Here is an 18,148-nt window from a genome sequence, read left to right on the forward strand (position 1 = left end):
ATAGCTGAAGAAACTGAGGCCCAAAGAGGATAGATATCTTGTCCAAAGTCAGCTGGGTGACTGGTGACAGAGGTGGGTCTCAATCTTCAGTTTTTTAACTTCGAAGTCCAGTGTTCTTGCTCCCTCATGTTACACACACTGCTGTTTTGAAAAGCGTGGCTGTGCAGGAAGGGAGAGAACAGTGGCGAGAGTCAGTGAAAGCAAGCGTGGGGAACTGCTTATAATTACGTGTAAAAACGGAAGATGGAGGCGAACTGGGGAAAAGGCTGCAAATCCAGGACAGGGTCTCTGCCAGTGTGGTATGTTAGCAAGGGACAGAACTGGAATTCTTTGGTTCTTCTCTGTCACTTATCACAGACTAAACTGTCAGAGCAGGATCTTTTCTGTTATGGGTGAAACTAAAGAATGAATTGCTTCCTTTCAAAATATACATTTCAAACAAACAAAAAATTAGAGAATTTAAAAGTCAACACTACCATGTAGACATCAAACTCATCCAGGCATCTGAAAGGAGATTCAGCAATGGACCACAGAGAAAGAATGAAGCAAACTGTAGAAAAAGAACGTTCACCGCCAGATAAGGCTCTCATGTCATTGAAAGCGGCTTTGTTTCCCTCTCCAGGCTGAACCTTGAATGAGTTGACAAAAAACAAAGTATAGGAAAAAAACAGATTAATTTCTTTACAAAAAAGATTGGCTACCATTAGAAAGGATGAATTTATAGTAAAAAAAAAATCACTTAGTGACTTGGAAATGACATCTATTCAAAATATTTTAGAGTAAAACAGTGAGCTGTGTAACCGTGGTTTCTGTTTTATTGTGAGAGAATCAAACTGAAAACATTTTCTCACCATAACCAGATCAAACATACCAAAGTCCAAAGGCTTAATAATAAAAGTACCAACGTTAGTCCAATTTCATTTTTTGCATGTAGATATCCAGTTTTCCCAACACGATTTATCAGAGACTATCCTTTCCCCATTGTATATTCTTGGCTCCTTTGTCAAATATTAGTTGGCCATATATGCCTGGGTTTATTTCTGGGCTCTCTATTCTGTCCCACTGTAGACCAATTGTGTCTATTTTTATGCCAATAGCATACTGTTTTGATTGCTATAGCTTTGCAACATAGCTTCAAACCAGGAAATGTGATGCCTCCAGCTTGTTCTTTTTTCTCAAGATTGCTTTAGCTATTAGGGGTCTTTTGTGGTTCCATACAAATTTTAGGATTGTTTTTTCTTTTTGTGAACAACGCCTTTGGAATCTCAATAGGGATTGCACTGAATCTATAGATAGCTTTGGATAGTATGGACATTTTAACAATATTAATTCTTCTGATTCATGTACAAGGGTTATCTTTCCATTTATTTGTGTCTTCTTCAATTTCTTTCATCAATGTCTTAATAGTTTTCAGTGTATAGATCTTTCACTTCCTTGGTTAAATTTCCTAAGTATTTTATTGTTTTTGATGCTATTGTAAATGGGATCGTTTTCTTTATTTCTTTTTCTCAAACATTTTAAGTGCAAAGTTAATCTTTTGTTACTTGAATTCTAGTGACATCTAGTGGTTAAACTGCTTTCAAAGTAATTACCGAATGTCACAAGGACACAGGACCAACTTAAAGAGGCTCACACTGGTCAAAGAATAACAGCAGCAATCAATTGAAATACATAACTCTCTTTTAAAAATTTCTCTTAGTAAGTGTTCATGGGAACAATATAAAAGTAATTAGTGAGATAACATTTTCATATAATTTCCTAAGAAGACAGTATAAGTAACATTCGAAGGAACTCGATTTCATTTTAAGAGAATTCCAGATATACATATATGCACTCAAGGTGAAAAAACAGAGCACCAACCAGTTTTATCATATGTGTTTTAACAGATATACAGCTTCACGTATTTTCCAAAACACTATCTGAAAAATTATTTGGTTCTCAAGTGAGCATTCACTTATATTTTAATCTTCTAAGGGTTATAAAAAATTCTGAATTTAAACATACACTGAAATTTTATATTTATCATCTGAAGTCTGAATTCTCTATGAAAATCCAAACACAAAAGCAACATAAGCAGTAAAAAGCCAAACAAAACCAACCAAACACACACACACACACACACACACACACACACACACACACACACACCCCAAAAGAAAAGTAAGAACTAAGTAACAGGATGCAGTCTTTTGGCTCCCAAACTGCATCTTGTATCATTCTAATGAATGAAGCCCCAGATAAATTACGGAGATCTAAATTTTATCCCTGGCCTATTAGTAAACCTATCATGGGACTTCTGCCTCAGTTTTCTTATTTGTAAAATGAAGACTAGAAAACTTGAAGATTCTTAAAGCAATAATATTCTGTTGAATAACAGCGATGATAGTTGTCAGAAAATCTAGTTTCAGTTGTCTTGAACAGTTATGGCTCTGGGGATAAATTATCCAAACACCTAATATTTTCTTCTTTTTTTTCACTTTTACTAGAGTATAATTTGTGTACAGTAAAGAACACAAAGCTTAAGTGTTTAGCTCAAATAATTCTGACATATACGTACACATATACACACACACCCGGGTAACCACTACTCAGATCAAGACAGGACATTTCTAGCATCTCAGCAGATTCCCTGTGTCCTCTCCCGTCAACTACCAGCCCCTAAAAGGTAACCACTATTTTGACTTTAATTACTGTAGATAAGTTTTACTGGTTTTTGAAGAGTTCTGAAAAGTGGAATTGCTTTAATAGACCCTGCAAGACAGGTTTCTAAATTAGTTCTACCAAATTATACTCCCACTAGCAAGGTGTAAGCGTTCTAAGTCCACAACCTCACCCACACAAGGTATTGTTCATTTTAGTCACAATAACAGGAGTGGGATAGTAACTTACTATGGTATAAACTTGTATTTCTCTGATGACTAGCGATACTGAGCACTTTTTCATGTGCTTATTCACCACTTGGCGAATTAATGACTTTTAACCATTTTTAAATGTCTTGTCATTCTTTTTCTCAATGATTATTATTCTTAAAAATTTTTAGATGAGTTCTTAGTTGCATATCTGTATGGCAAATTATTACTTATTCTAAGTATTAAAATGGAAGTATAAAATTTATGGCAACTAAGAATAGTAAGCAAATATTTGAGAAGTTTGCCCCAATTATTTAGAGTGCGTAGTTGCTTTTGACCTCCTGACTACACTATTTTTAATGCTATATCCCACACTCCTCCTTTAATGCATGTGACTAGGATAGAATCCAGACACACAGACTCCAAAATTTGAAAGTGGTGGCTTCGTTTATATAAAAGAGGCTAGATCTAGGGATACCTTCCAAAATAAGTAGCACAAAGACAATTACATGGGGTCGAACATTCTTTGAGAAATTCTTTTCTGGCTTCCTATAGTGGGGCCAGAGCATACAGACTTTCTATAATGTCCCACGTAATTTAAAATGCTACATGACCCAGCAATCCCACTACTGGGCATACACCCTGAGAAAACCATAATTCAAAAAGAGTCATGTACCAAAATGTTCATTGCAGCTCTATTTACAATAGCCAGGACATGGAAGCAACCTAAATGCCCATCATCGGATGAATGGATAAAGAAGATGTGGCACATATATACAATGGAATATTACTCAGCCATAAAAAGAAACGAAATGGAGTTATTTGTAGTGAGGTGGATGCAGTTAGAGTCTGTCACACAGAGTGAAGTAAGTCAGAAAGAGAAAAACAGATACAGTATGCTAACACATATATATGGAATCTAAGGAAAAAAAAAAAAAAAGGTCATGAAGAACCTAGTGGCAAGACGGGAATAAAGACACAGACCTACTAGAGAATGGACTTGAGGATATGGGGAGGGGGAAGGGTAAGATGTGACAAAGTGAGAGAGTGGCATGGACATATATACACTACCAAACGTAAAATAGATAGCTAGTGGGAAGCAACCGCGTAGCACAGGGAGATCAGCTCTGTGCTTTGTGATCACCTAGAGGGGTGGGAGAGGGAGGGAGGGAGATGCAAGAGGGAAGAGATATGGGAACATATGTATATGTATAACTGATTCACTTTGTTATAAAGCAGAAACTAACACACCATTGTAAAGCAATTATACTCCAATAAAGATGTTAAAAAAAATGCTATATGAATTTTAAAAAGGAACCAGTGGAGTGAAAAGAGAAGGTAAATATTTGTCACTGAAAATAAAATTCCTAATTATCACCATAAGAAAATAATGTGGCTGTCTGGGGGAAAAAAAAAAAAGCTAAAGTAATGGCTTTAGTCAGTAAAATCAATTTAATTTTCAACACTTTGGCAAAGACTATCTTTAACTTCAAAATAAGTTATTTTGTTTTCCAATGACAACAGATCAAAATATCATCAAAAGAAACGAAGCAGCTAATTCTCCTAATGACTAACATGCAATGAGTTAAGATACTTACGGATATAGTAAGAGTTTCATTCTTGTGGTCAAAATTCATTTTTCCACAATAGGCCCGCTGGGATAGTAAGTTGTCAAAGTACAATTTGCATCGTAAAGTCAAACACCTTGAAGAAAGAAATTGGGCACATTAAAAAGATTACAGAGATACAGAACTGTATATTCAGCATGATCTTCACACCAGCATGTAATAAGGCCAGATGAAAATATGCCAAGATATTAACACTGGTGCCCATTTAATAGGTAAAATTCTAGATGATTTTTGCCTGTGTCTTTATATTTCATTCATGTCTCCACATTTTTACCACTTCATTTCCTTTTTTAATAAACAAACATCGATAAAATGAATAAAGATATCATCCCACATATAATGAAACCCATTATATTACAGCCAGTCCATATGAATGTATCAATCATTCAACTAATTTATATATCACCCTAATACAGAAGACATGAATCTTGTCCTTGAGAGAATTAAACTCTAGTAGTGTTAAGATAATGGTAAACTGCCTATTCATTTGCCTGTCTCCTCCTAACTTTACAGTAGCAAAAAGGGCAAAGGCAATCTCTTAATCATGCTGTATCTGTAATACCTTACGCACTGTCTAGCACAACGTGAACTTCACTTATTTGTCATATGGCATTCTGCTGTAAGGAAGAGCTTTCCCTCCTTCCTCATTTATTTACTTACCACCTTTCTATTTATAAGGATGCAGTCACAGGTTCTTATTTTATTCATTGGGTTATCATCCATTACTGTTCTTACTTATTTCGGTCTTCAAATTGTCCCAGATTTTGCCAATGGAGTCCCTTCAAGCTGCCTATGTCCTTTTATCATGACTCCACATTTTTGGGGGGCACTTCCTTACTTTCTGGCATAGCAAGAGGCTCATCTATACCTTCCCTGCTCTGCTCCGGTATCATCAGCAAGAGGCTCATCTATACCTTCCCTGCTCTGCTCCGGTATCATCAGCCATTTCTCAAAGGAGCCTTGATTCCTTTTGCTGGGGAATGGTATTGAGAAAATAAGATCTAGGTGACAAGTGACTGGCTATTTTTCTTAGCATCTTTGCTCCTTAATGAGTCTAAGGCTCCTTTCTTCAGAATAACTATCGTTTTATTCTATTCCCTCCCGATTCCCTTCCTAAACTGTATTAAATCTCCACATTAGAAAATACTGATAGTCTGAGTTTTCTTTTGCTGCCACAACTATTGCTAGCTGGTTTTCAGAATTTTCCGTTAACTTTTCTTTCTTTCAATACTGATATGTATTCTTCAATTGCTTCCACTCATGGGATGACTAAAAGAGACTGTCCTCATAAAATGGCAAGGTTCTCCAGTGTAAAGAGACAAACAATTTTAAAAATTTGACCATTTTTATTGTCCTCCCAAGATTGGATAAACAATATAAAACATGTCAGTGGTGAAGAAACATATCAAGATAATAAACTAAATAAGACCAATACCTTTACAGAAAATATTCTAAAATTTTCTGAATAACAATATGAAAACGAACCCTACTGCTTCTGGAAAAGACACAGTAATAGGCATTAGGTTTACTCTTCTGCGTGAAACAACTAGAAAACTGGACAAAGTCTATGAAACAAGAGTTTCTGGACTCTGGACATCAGACATCGCATTCAGTTCCAGTCAAAACAATCTCTGAAAGATGGGAAACAAACAAATTGAGCCCCGTGAATGCCCCAAATGACTTTCATGTTGAGAGTAAAGGGGAGTGGAAACCCAAGCAGAGTCCAGAAGTCTTCCTGTTTAGGAGTCTGGGGTGGCCAAGGCACCTCCGGTTCACGAAGCGGAGTGTGGGAAAGAGGGCAGCACAGAGCGAGCTCTAGAGGACCACAGAGGCGGGTGGGAGAGCCTCAGGCTGAGTACCCTCCTCATCAGTGTCAGTGTGAGGATACTGCCCGAGGCTGGTGAGAGAAACACCCAACAGAAGCAGAAACAACCCCCGAGGTCACCCAGAGCCAGGAATAGTTCATATTCCCAAAGGCACGAGTGGAATAACCTCACAACGTATCAGTAGAGGACCCAGAAGAACACAGCTTCACAGGTAGGAAAAAAATCAGTCCTTCACCAAAGCCTGCTCTGGTCCCACCTAACAAAACTGCAAGGCAGCCTCAAAAGGATAAAATTAAAAACTCTTTAAGTCAAGTCCTAATAACATGCATATAAAACTGAAATACACATTTCAAAAACTAAGCTATAGTTTAGTTAAGGAATATGGTCCAACATGCAAAGCCTGTTTCTCATTATGGCTTTACTTGAATTTCCCCATACGTACTAGAGCTAAATTAAAAAAAAATTTCTACAGTCTTAAGATTATAGTTCTTGGTATAAGTACAGTTAAAACGCGTGTTACTGAGGGAATGCCATGGGGAAAACAGACGTTAGGCGGAAGGACTAGGGCTGCCTTGGATCCAAGCATATCAAAGGGCAACCCTACCCTATAAACTGTCCTTTATTTCTGTGGTTTGTGATTTTAGCTGAGGTTAACTTATCTCTGTCAATCTGCACATTTCTGAGTATATTAATGACATCCAGTTTTGCTGATCCTGTACTCACTCATTCAACCAATATATATCAAGTTTCTACTATATTTCAGGCACAGTAGTAGGTACTGGGGATACAGCAGCAAACAAAACATAGATTCTGCATCCAAGGAGCTACACCATTCTAGTAGATCATGGTAATCAACTGAGAAACTGCCTTAACATGTCCCATCAAAACTCGTATGCCTTAAGAACATGCAAGAGTGAAACAGTCTGTTAACAGAACCAGTGAGCTTCCAAATGACCCATTTAAGCATACACTGAACAGCCATCTATGAGTTATCCAGTAAAGCATATCTAATGCAGTTTAAGTTTAAAAAGCTGACTATAAAAGTCCCTTCAAATCCAGGATCCCAAGCAATACCACCATTTCTTTTCTGATTAAATCATGCAAGTTCTTTTAATTTAATTTTATTATTTATAAGGGAGAATGTGAAAACAAAGAAAAACAAAAATGTACAATATGTGGTAATATTTTTTAATGCACTTACCTTCTAAATTGTTGATATGTTTTATATCTATGGGTCATTATTTCTTCCAGTAATTTAATAAACCTTTTTAAAGTCCTTACTTTGTTATCCAGGTCAAGATAGGTTTCTCTTGCTTCTTGATATTGCCTATTTTATGAAAAAAATGTTAAGTAAATAAATGCCATTCAATGAAACATAAAGTAAAATCTCAAATATATTTAATAGGAAGAACAGGGAGTGCAGGGAGTGCTGAGAGGGCCCAGCAGTAGCAGGTTTCATAAATCTCCAGACAAATACACTGCCAGAATGCGAGCATGCAGCCCTGACTGGGGAGAGCTGTTAGCAGGGCTGGGCAGAAACAAAGTGCAAGCCCTAGAGAAGGCAGAGAAAATAAGTGAAGAAAGTGCCCAAGTGGGGCCCAGAGTGGCTGATCGTAAGAGAATACCAGCAAATACAGATCTTCTAGCAAGGAAGGGATCACACCAGAAGGCAAGAAATGTTCCCCTTAGTGACAGATGCCAGTGCAGGAACAGAAGAACACAGGTTGGGCATTAGGATCCCCCCAGCCCCAGCCTGAACAAGACAAGGTCAAAGAGGCCGGGAAGACACAGCTTCTCAGGGTGCTACTGTGGAGGCAACAGCTCATTGCTGTAGTGAGGGAGAGAAAGATCCTGACAAAGGAGGAAGGGCGAACCCTGGCCAAGGCTCTCAGTGATCCGTCCCCCATCTTCCTTCAAATGTCCAGTCCCAGAAAATCCAACCAATTAAAAAACGAATAACAAAAAAAGCACAAACAAAGCACACATACAAAGATACTTATGGGGGGAAAAAAAGCGCTGGGAAAGAGCAGCCAAACTCTCTCTACAGACAAAGAAAACTTATTACAACAATGTCATCACAAAGCAGATTAAAACTGTAATTGAACACGATAAATTAAAACAAAAGAAAACAAAACAAGACACAAGTGCTACCAGGAAGGAATACCTCAAAGCAGAAATGAAAGAACTGCAGGAAAAGATAAATCAAAGAATTCAAAGCTAACAGATAGGTAAACAACAACAGGTTACAAACAGACAAGAGGAGGAGAAGCATGAACTTGCAGAACCCAAGGTGGGGCAAGGGAGTGTAGACAAAAAGCAAAAAAGCAAAGACATGAGACAAAATGAGATGATGCATAGGAACAAACAGACAACACAGAAAACATCAACAGACAAAGAGATGAGAAATGAGAAAAACACACAAAACAGGAAAAAAAACCCAGATAAAATGGTCAGACAAAATAGCTAGAGAAGAAAAAATACATGCAACATATGTACAACTGAAGACCTCTAAAAAGAACACTAGACAACAGAACAGAAAATACTTAAAAGTAAAATGCCAGAAAACTTTTAAGAAGTAAGACTTAAATCTATATATTTTTAAAAAAAGCACTGTGTATACCAAGGAAAGGATCACAGAATTTGACATTCTGGATAAGTTACAGAACTTAACAGATGAGCATCATGATACACAGATACTCAGGAGAACGAGGCTTTTATACCAGGCTAAACTCTTATCTTTCAAACTCAAAAGCTAGACACAAATAGTTTTGAACTTGCAAAAATACAAAAAATATTACTCCTATGGCCATTCTTAAGAAAACAATTAGAGGACCAATAACTTTCCAAATGGCTAAACAGCCGTTTGGAAAAAGATAAAATACATTCCTCACATCAAAAATATTCACAGAAAAAGAAATACAAATAAACGGTTCTTAAGACATGAAAAGATGTTAACCACATTTAATAGAAGTGAAATGCAAATTAAAATTACACTGAGGTGTATATATATATATTTTTAGGAAATATATGTATCAGCAAAAAGAATCTAAGATAATCACACATTGTTTAGGCTGTGGGGAAACAGGCACTCATTGCTGATAGGAGTGAAAAAAAAAGGACAATCCCTAGAAAGGGGACTCTGCCAAAATGGAGTTTATCCTATTAAAAAAACAAAAACCGAAAACCCGAATTTATACAAAATAATGCATGTATAAAATTATTTGTTGGGTACCACCATTTATAATAGCAAAAAATCAAGTTAAAACTCAACTATCCATCAGTAGGAGATGATTAAATACTGTGAAACATAAAAACACAATGAGAAAATGCCTATGTACTGATATGGAAAGATCTACAAAATATATCATTAAATCAAAGAAAGCAACCTAAAACAGCTTAGTGTACTACTTTTTGTATCTGCAAGGATGAAAACACATACTCATATCATCTTGCCTTTGCATACAGAAACATGAAAGCATATTTAATAAATTAATTTAATAAAATAAAATAAAAGTGAAAAAATTCATTGTCTGCCCTTTCACATTATATTTTTAAAACATGTAAGGTGTAATTACTATTTTAAAGAAAAACTTGTTACTAGTTTTGTTTCTTCCCCTTTTCCCCCAAAGTTTGTGAAAACAGAATTGAGATCACTCCTGTTCCCTGCATTTTTTAATATGAAAAAGTCTTCATAAAGCTTAATAGCTATAATTTTCTACTGTAATTCAATCATTATCATCCAGTTATACAAAATTTCTAATTTTTTAGTGTTACACAAACTACTATGTATAAAATAAATAAGTTACAGGAATATATTGTACAGCACAGGGAATATAGCCAATATTTTATTATAACTATAAAGGGACTACAATCTATAAAAATTCTGAATCACCATGTTGTACACCTGAAATATAATATTGTAAATCAACCATATCTCAACTAAAAAAAAATACTAATGCTGCAATAAACATCAAAGTACAAATTGTTTTTTTCATTTTGGATTATAACAACAAAATTACTTGGCCAAATTGAAATTTTTAAAGGCGTTTAACATATAAACTACCTTAAAACTTTTCAGAAAGACTAATAACAATAACATCTAACATATTATGTATCCTATACATTGTTTATTATGGGTTATCTCATTTAATCTTCATAACAACTCTATAAGGTAAGTACTATAATTATACCCATTTTATAGATGAGAAATTTGAGGTTCAGAGCCATTAGATAACTTTCCAAAGTCAGTTTAGTAGGTAACAGAATTGCAATTCAAACTGAGGTACTCTTGCTTCAGAACCCGCGCTCTAACTAAACTAGAGCTTCCATTTTCACAAGTAATATGAAAATATCCATTTCACTGAAATCTCACTGACATGAAGTATGTGTTCTTTTCATCTTGATATATATGAAAATGGCTTCTAATTGTTTTGCTTTGCATTTCTTTGATTACTTCTGAAGCTGAATATCCTCATGTCTATATGAATCTTACAGGTATAAAAATGGCAATTATGTTAAAATGTCATTCTGTAATGAGTTCTGTAATAATTCTGAAGGAAGAAAGTTTATTATTAATAATACAGGTATGAAAGGCTAGTTTAGCTATAACTATATGCCATAGCAACACTTTACCCAAATTTAAGATTTATATATAAATGTTATTTTTTGTCTCACTATTATATATCTATGGATAATATCATAAAGTAGAAAAGCGAGCAATCACTTACCTCATTATTTCCTCTCGATCTCCATGACTAGCATGTTCTGCCTGTATCTTTTGTCTTAATCTATTAATTTCTTTGTCTAGAATTGATGCTGATTTTTTTACTTCTATCCGCTCTGGGCAGATTTGTCTTGCTTGTGACATTTTCTCCTAAGATAACAGATGTTTAACTTTAAAACTCTTCTCTGATATAACAATTCACCGTACTACTTGTGCCAAAATATGCAAAATAGAATTCTGAACTTATGTTTAAGAAATGTATTTTAATTACGTTTAATGTCATTATTGTTCTAAGCTTTATATTGAGAATACGGTCCAGAGTTGTCATAATCTTCAACAGAAAACTGCATTGGTGTACACAACTTTAATAATTTGTAAGAGCTCCGTAACTTCCTAGTGAAACAAATTTCAAGTAGCAGTTATGAAAGGTCTGGCACCCAGGGTGCTGAGGTCAGACACAGCATTTTGTGTGTTTTAGGATGGATTCTGAACATCAAGTAGTACTGAAAACACAAAGACCCTCGTGTTTGTAAAATATTAAACATAGTATTTATATTCACGACATTTGTAGTACAGTAAGTTTTAAACAAGCAGGGAAATGAATTACAGAGTTTAAATCATTTTCCTAAGCCATGTAAAAGCAAAGCTGGAATTCATCTCTTTTATTAGGTTAAACCACGGTTGCCCTCAACTTACTCTCCTCTAAAAACAGGGCTGCTGCTTTCAGTTGTCAACGAAGGTTATCTAGTAAGTGGGAGCTGAACTGCAACCCAGCTTACACCCAAGTTACTCAGAGGCAGGGGAGCATTTTTCTGACATAAAGCTGTATGCACTTGCCAAGCTGGGCATTTAAGGAACTATTTCAGCGGAGGGAGTGCCATTTTCCAAATCACTCAATGACACTACATGGGGATGCTGCAGTGCTGCCTAAAGTCCTCTTCATGTTGGTCTAAGAAGTCCCCACACTCTGAGAGTCCCTCAGTCTTTTCCTCTGTTGATTCACTGAAACAGCTGTTACTTCATACAAAACAGATAGTCATCAGACAACATGTCTATGTCTGGAAAAAAATGACATTAGGAAAACACATTTTAATAATCATGACTAAGGGTATAAACAAAACATTAAAAAAAAAGATGGATAACCTCTAGTTCTTTTTCTTTCATATCTAATTCTCGTTTCTTTTTATTTAAAGTAACCAAGTGTTCTTTTTGCTTGTCTTCATAATGCCGTTTCCCTCGTTTTTGGTTATCCACTTCGGAATCAGCAAGGTCCAATTCATCCTGTTTAAATAAAACCAAAATAATCTATAAAGATTGCTTTAAAAAATTATCAGCATAGGCATAAACTAATTGACAACTCAATAAAGTGGACAGGATTATGCTGCTTTAAGAGGCAAGTGTTATTAAGTTCATATCCATACGTTTCTGAAGAGAAATGAGGAGTTTCCCAAATTGAAAAGTCACATTATCATATTAAAGTTCTTGTCTGAAGTCTCCATACCTTATGGTGTTCTCAACTTTATTTTGGTAAACAAGGCAGTTTCCTGGGAAGCTACGTTAGCCTGAAAAGACTTAAAACAATGCAAGTGTTGTATATTACAGAGGTACCTGACAGAGGAAACCTGGTTTTAATAAAAGGTGAATTGGGGTGGAGGAGGAAAAGATGTGAAGAAGTTTAACACTGACTTATTTGGTCATCATTTCTGGAGGTGTAACCTCATAATTTTGAGAACAAAATATAATTGTAAAGAAGCTATCCCAAGATCACTTTAAAGGGAAACAGTAGTAAACTGTAAGGTAAAGATGCATATTGTAACGCACAGCAACCACTGGGAAAAAAACAAAAACACAAAAATTGTAGCTAAACAAACTAGTAGAGGACATTTTAAAAAGGAACACTAAAAATTACTTGGCTAATCCCAAAAGAAAGAAATAAAGAGAAGAAACACAAACAAGAACAAATAACAGCTAACCATTACTTTTAAGATGAAATAACAAGTGCTTTCTTTTTAAGATTAAGTACCAGACAAGGACGTGCAGTCCCATTGCTTCTATTTAACATTTATTGGAGGTCCTGGATGGTTCAATTAAAATAAGAAAAGGAAATAAAAAGTATACAGATTGGACAGGAAGAATCAAATTGTATTTAAAAGAGAGATGACTGTGAATAAAGAAATTTCAAAGAAAAAGTTTTGAAATTAGTAAGTGAGTTTAGAAAGGTCACTGGATACTAGGCCAATACAAAAATCAGTAATATTTCTACATAGAAGGAATAATTGAAAAGTGAATTAAAAATCTACAACATTTACTATAGTACTAGGTACTTAACCAAGAGAAATGAAACCCTATCATACAAAAACCTACACTTAAAGGTTTAGAGCAGCTTTATTCATAACCACCAAAACTGAAACCATCCAAATGTCCTTTAATAGGTGCATGAATAAGCAAGCTGTGGTACTTCCATACAGTGGAATTATTACTCAGTAATAAAAAGGAATAAGCTATTGATCAGATAATGATAACATGAATAACTCTCAAATACACCATGCTAAATGAAAGAAGCCAGACTCAAAAGGTTACATATTATGATTCCACTTACGTGATATTATGTACAAGGCAAAACCATAGTGATAAAGAGCAGATCAGTGACTGCCAGAGATTAAGGGCGGGGGAGGTTTGGCTACGAAGGAGCCGTGTAAGGGAATCTGGGAGGGGGGGAGGGGGGAGGGATGATAGAACTGTTCTGTATCTTGATTGTGGTGTTGGGTACACAACTTTATGCATTTGTCAAAACTCCTAAGTGTACACAAAAAAGAGTAAATTTTACCCTATTTAAATTAAAAGATGATTTATTATAAGTGCTATATTTAAAATAATGTAGATGAAAGAGAAGATCAAGAGCTCTGGAAAAATCCATCACTCAACTCTTCTAATTACTCAAAATACAGCTCTAATCACGATAAAGATGCCAACGCAGAAGACACATGAGAAAGGTTAAAAAAATTAATTCATGAAATGCAAATGGAAACAAAGCAGTGTTTCTAAATGTTAAACATATCACTTTGTACCTGTGATTTTGTGTTCATGTATAATTAAATTAGTAGACCGAATGTCAAGTACAGATTTTGATTATTTTGCCTAATAGTTTCACATATGAATGGCAACTAAAATATATTTTCCTTTGTTACTGGATTTTTCCCTTGTTATGGGAATCTGCCTTCTATTTGAGTACACGCAGTAAACAAATTTCTTTAAAGGAGGCATAGCCTGGTGAAAAGATTTTATTTAGAAGATGACATATATATATATATATATATATATATATATATATATATATATATATATATATATATATAGCCACCAATTGCAGCAGCTTTCTCAAATACTGATATACAGATTGACTTCTTTATCATTAATTTGGATGTTTTAAAAAATAAACAGATTTCCAAACTCCACCTTTGGAGATTCTGTTTTAGTAGGTTGAGAATCCCTGAATCTCAATTTTTAAAATGGCTCTTGATTTAATAACCACCCAATTAAATTTTAGTCAGTTTGCTTTTTGAGCGTAGCACTGGACACACATACTACGATGATCATGTTCAGCCTCAAGAATCACAGTTATAAGGAAAAAGAAACGAACACAAACCAAAACAACAGCATCAAGGAAGACAGAATATTTGGAGATATCCCGAAAAGAAAAAGAACACGTGAAATATCTAAAAATTGCAAGTATTTACCTCATATAAAAGAATAGATGTAGGCTATTTGCTGACCTAAGAATACAATTTACTGCATCTTGATCGTACTGCTAAAAATAACTATCACCCAAGGTAGACACTTAATAATATACAGCTTTTATAGCAGAGTTCTATTAAAAATAAAAACATTGTTATATGGAGTATGGAGATACTCTGTTCCTTTACTTTGAGGAGAATAAAAGAAAATGGGTGCCATTTACATAGTAGGAGATACTACAGTTAGAAATTGGAATAGTTTATAAAACAGAATGGTTGAACACTAAACTTTCTAATCATTTTTGGTAGAAACTTTCAAAATAAATATGTCCACGTTTGCTTTAGGGAACCAAATCAGCTTTCTAGAGCCAAAGGGGTCAATTATATCAGGGCAGATTTGTGCTGCTTAATCTTTTCTCCTAGCAACTTTAGAAAGGGAAAGATGTGACTTATAAAATAGGATGAAAAGAATTTAATGTTCTTTTCTCCATGTTCATCATGGCTTTTGACTTGTCCTTATATATTTAATAAATTTATATCATAGGTATCATCAAATTTAAAACTAAAAAGAAACCAAGAGAGTATTTCTTTTAATTTCATTTTGTTGATGGTGAAACAGAGACTTAGAGATATTAAAGGCCAGTTAGTGACACTCATCCTGGTTTTGGGGTGAGGACTAGGTCGGATTAGATCTAAAATTAATTCTGATGTAGCCCTAAAAAGTTCAGCCTTTAAAAAAATAGGCTGAGATGCTAGAAGGGACAGAATCATTGAAAAATTTTATTCTCTTTGATGTCTAAATAACCAATTTTAGTTACCCGACAACATTGGATAAATTGCTACAGTATGTATTATAGCCACTTGCTTCATATAACTCTACATCAATTATGAGGTTTTAAAAAGCTATAGATCATTAGATCTTGGAATTTTCAAAAGCACAGTCAGCCTCAATCCAAGTAAACACTCATTATCCCTATCAGAAACTGAGAGGCCCTCCTACTCCAAAATGCAGACCATCATTCTTGACGTAGGTCATGCTCCCTGTACAAAAAATTTAATTTGTGACTAAAGCATTGTTTGCAGTGTAAATCAAAATAAACTGTTCAAAGGGAGAAAAATATTGAAATCTTATGCCAAGATTACAAGGACCACATATTTGAACAGAGTATTCCACTCCTTACCACTCCTCTGACATAAAATGAACAAACATCCTGATAGCAAACAGATTATATTTAGAAGCTGCTAATATATCACAAAGACAGTTTCGGAGGAATTAAATTCTTTTGTTAGCCAAATATTCTTGGTTCTGTTGTTACTGATGGCTATTGGGATGTCATATTGCAAAGCAAAACCCTCTTGGCTACTGGCTGACTGCATGCAGGTTTACTGAAGGACTCATCTAGCTTTCACTTATTTGCAACCAAGGCAAGGAACTTAAGACCAAGAATTCATACTGCCTTCTGCCCATATGTTCTGCTCTTGAACTTATCTACGGACTCCCAATTCCAGGAGTTGCGTTAGCCTACACGTCCCTAAAAGAACAGAACACAGCTTATCCTTCATTTTTTGTTTTTAATTTTAAGCTATCTGGGACAATTTGGGTGAGAATTGTTTCTTTTCCTATATTGTTTTAGCATACTTTATCATTTTAAGTTTCCCTGCTCAATCCTTCACCCATTTAAAAGTTTCTTTTATCTCATCTTTGTTTTAACTTCACTGCTCTAATTTCTGAGTTTTGAATTCTCTCTCTCCTATTCCTGACAATTTTCATACTTATTTCATTTCTTCTTATTCTATTTTCTTTTAAAAACTAATTTTGTCTTCTTTTTTATCTTGGACTTTTTGTGTTTTTAATTCTAATTTCCTGTAGTAACTACTATTTGTCATTTTCAACAGTATCCTTAATACTTTTTCCTTCCTCACAACTTTATTATTAAAATTTTATATTCTTCTTAATCAGTAATTTATCAGTCTATTTTCCCATTTTTTATTCTTATCTCAAATAGAAAAAAAGTAAACCACCTTGCATTACAACAGCAGGCAGGAATCACAGCTCTATGGAAAGCAGCTGTAGAGAGGCCACCGCAAACAGAGAAAAGCTGTTTCTGCTCAGCTCCTCCTCTAACTTCCTTTAATAAATTATGTTTTCTAAAATTGTCAATGGAGACAATTACAGTAAAGTTCATATGCATGCAAATTCTTTTCAATTTTTAAAATATCTAAATACATTTTGATTCAAAGGGGTAATTTTCCTGCAAAAAAAGGGGGTTATATCATCAATAAACCTTTCTCCTCTTAAAACATACTATTAATTGTTCTCAATGTCTTATAAATAAAATTTGAGGTTTCGAGAATAATTGAGCTATTCATAAAAATGAGAATGATAATAAGCTACTTGACAACAAAGCTATTAAACATGGTGAAATTTACAGAATTTAATTGTTAAATAACTTTATTTCCCTACTTTGGTTCCAAAAAGTATGTGCTTTAAAAAAAAAAAAAAAAAGCTAATTGAATTCTAGCTGGAATATAATGCAGATATGTTAATAAATGGGAATTGGGTAGCATTTTATTTCAAGTTGGCTTTTATATCAACTAATTCTTCAGCTATTGAGGAAAAGTGGGACAAGAGAACAGGTAAGCACAGAAACAGTATAGACAGATTAGATGTCCTGCCTGTAGTTCTAAAAGAAGAAAAAATCTCACAAAATAAAAAGGTAACAAAAGCTGTAATCTTCTGGGGGGTCAGAAATTTGGCAATTTATTCTCCTTAAAGGTGTGAGCAGAGTGTCTAATTCTAATTGATCTAATGATGAAAAGTTGGTTTACAGCCCGGTTTTATACAGTTATATTTACATTTAGCCATGAATTCTGTTGAGGTAATATCTAGCCAGTATAGCACGTATATAAAACTGAAACATAAAAAATATATATAGTAGAGTAACAATAATACATACCTTAAGTGGATCTGCTAGCTCTGATAGCTGATTAATTTTCTGTTTAATTGCATCATACTTGTTTTCTGCTTCTATTTTCAGACTTTTAAAATGTTCCATATTTTCTTTTTGTTGTTCCATATTTTTCTCAACCATTTTCATTTTGATTTTATTTTCTTGAGCTTCGTCTTCCTGGCGACATTTACAGAGCATATAGAATTAATTAAAACACTTAAGTAATCAAATAGAAAAACAGTACAAACAATTCTAGAAGAGGAGAAACTATAGGCTACAAGTAAATCAGATTAAAGACAAATACAAATAACAAATTATGATATTTTCATACTCTTAATGGTAAATTAGGAGGTAGAAGAAATAGGTTCAAAAATATAAAAGGATTACATTTAGAAGACAAACTATATTGTGCTTGAGGTCATAATCAAAAGGGGTAA

The 18,148-nt window shown here is 34.4% G+C and overlaps 1 protein-coding gene across 2 annotated transcripts in view; it reads right to left on the reverse strand.

The window, feature by feature from the left end:
• The window catches only part of SMC6 (structural maintenance of chromosomes 6), a 77,066-nt gene that overhangs the window by 5,575 nt on the left and 53,343 nt on the right, over positions 1–18,148 (reverse strand). For both annotated transcript variants that reach the window (XM_068564600.1, XM_068564599.1), the window contains 6 exons: positions 17,718–17,888; positions 12,170–12,307; positions 11,031–11,176; positions 7,505–7,630; positions 4,448–4,553; positions 477–629 (listed from right to left, as the gene is read on the reverse strand). In XM_068564600.1, the coding sequence (XP_068420701.1) occupies positions 477–629; positions 4,448–4,553; positions 7,505–7,630; positions 11,031–11,176; positions 12,170–12,307; positions 17,718–17,888 (840 nt within the window). The remainder of the gene's footprint in view (positions 1–476; positions 630–4,447; positions 4,554–7,504; positions 7,631–11,030; positions 11,177–12,169; positions 12,308–17,717; positions 17,889–18,148) is intronic.

This window comes from Eschrichtius robustus, chromosome 15 (assembly GCF_028021215.1).
Source record: "Eschrichtius robustus isolate mEscRob2 chromosome 15, mEscRob2.pri, whole genome shotgun sequence".
In the NCBI taxonomy this organism is placed as follows: Eukaryota; Metazoa; Chordata; class Mammalia; order Artiodactyla; family Eschrichtiidae; genus Eschrichtius; species Eschrichtius robustus.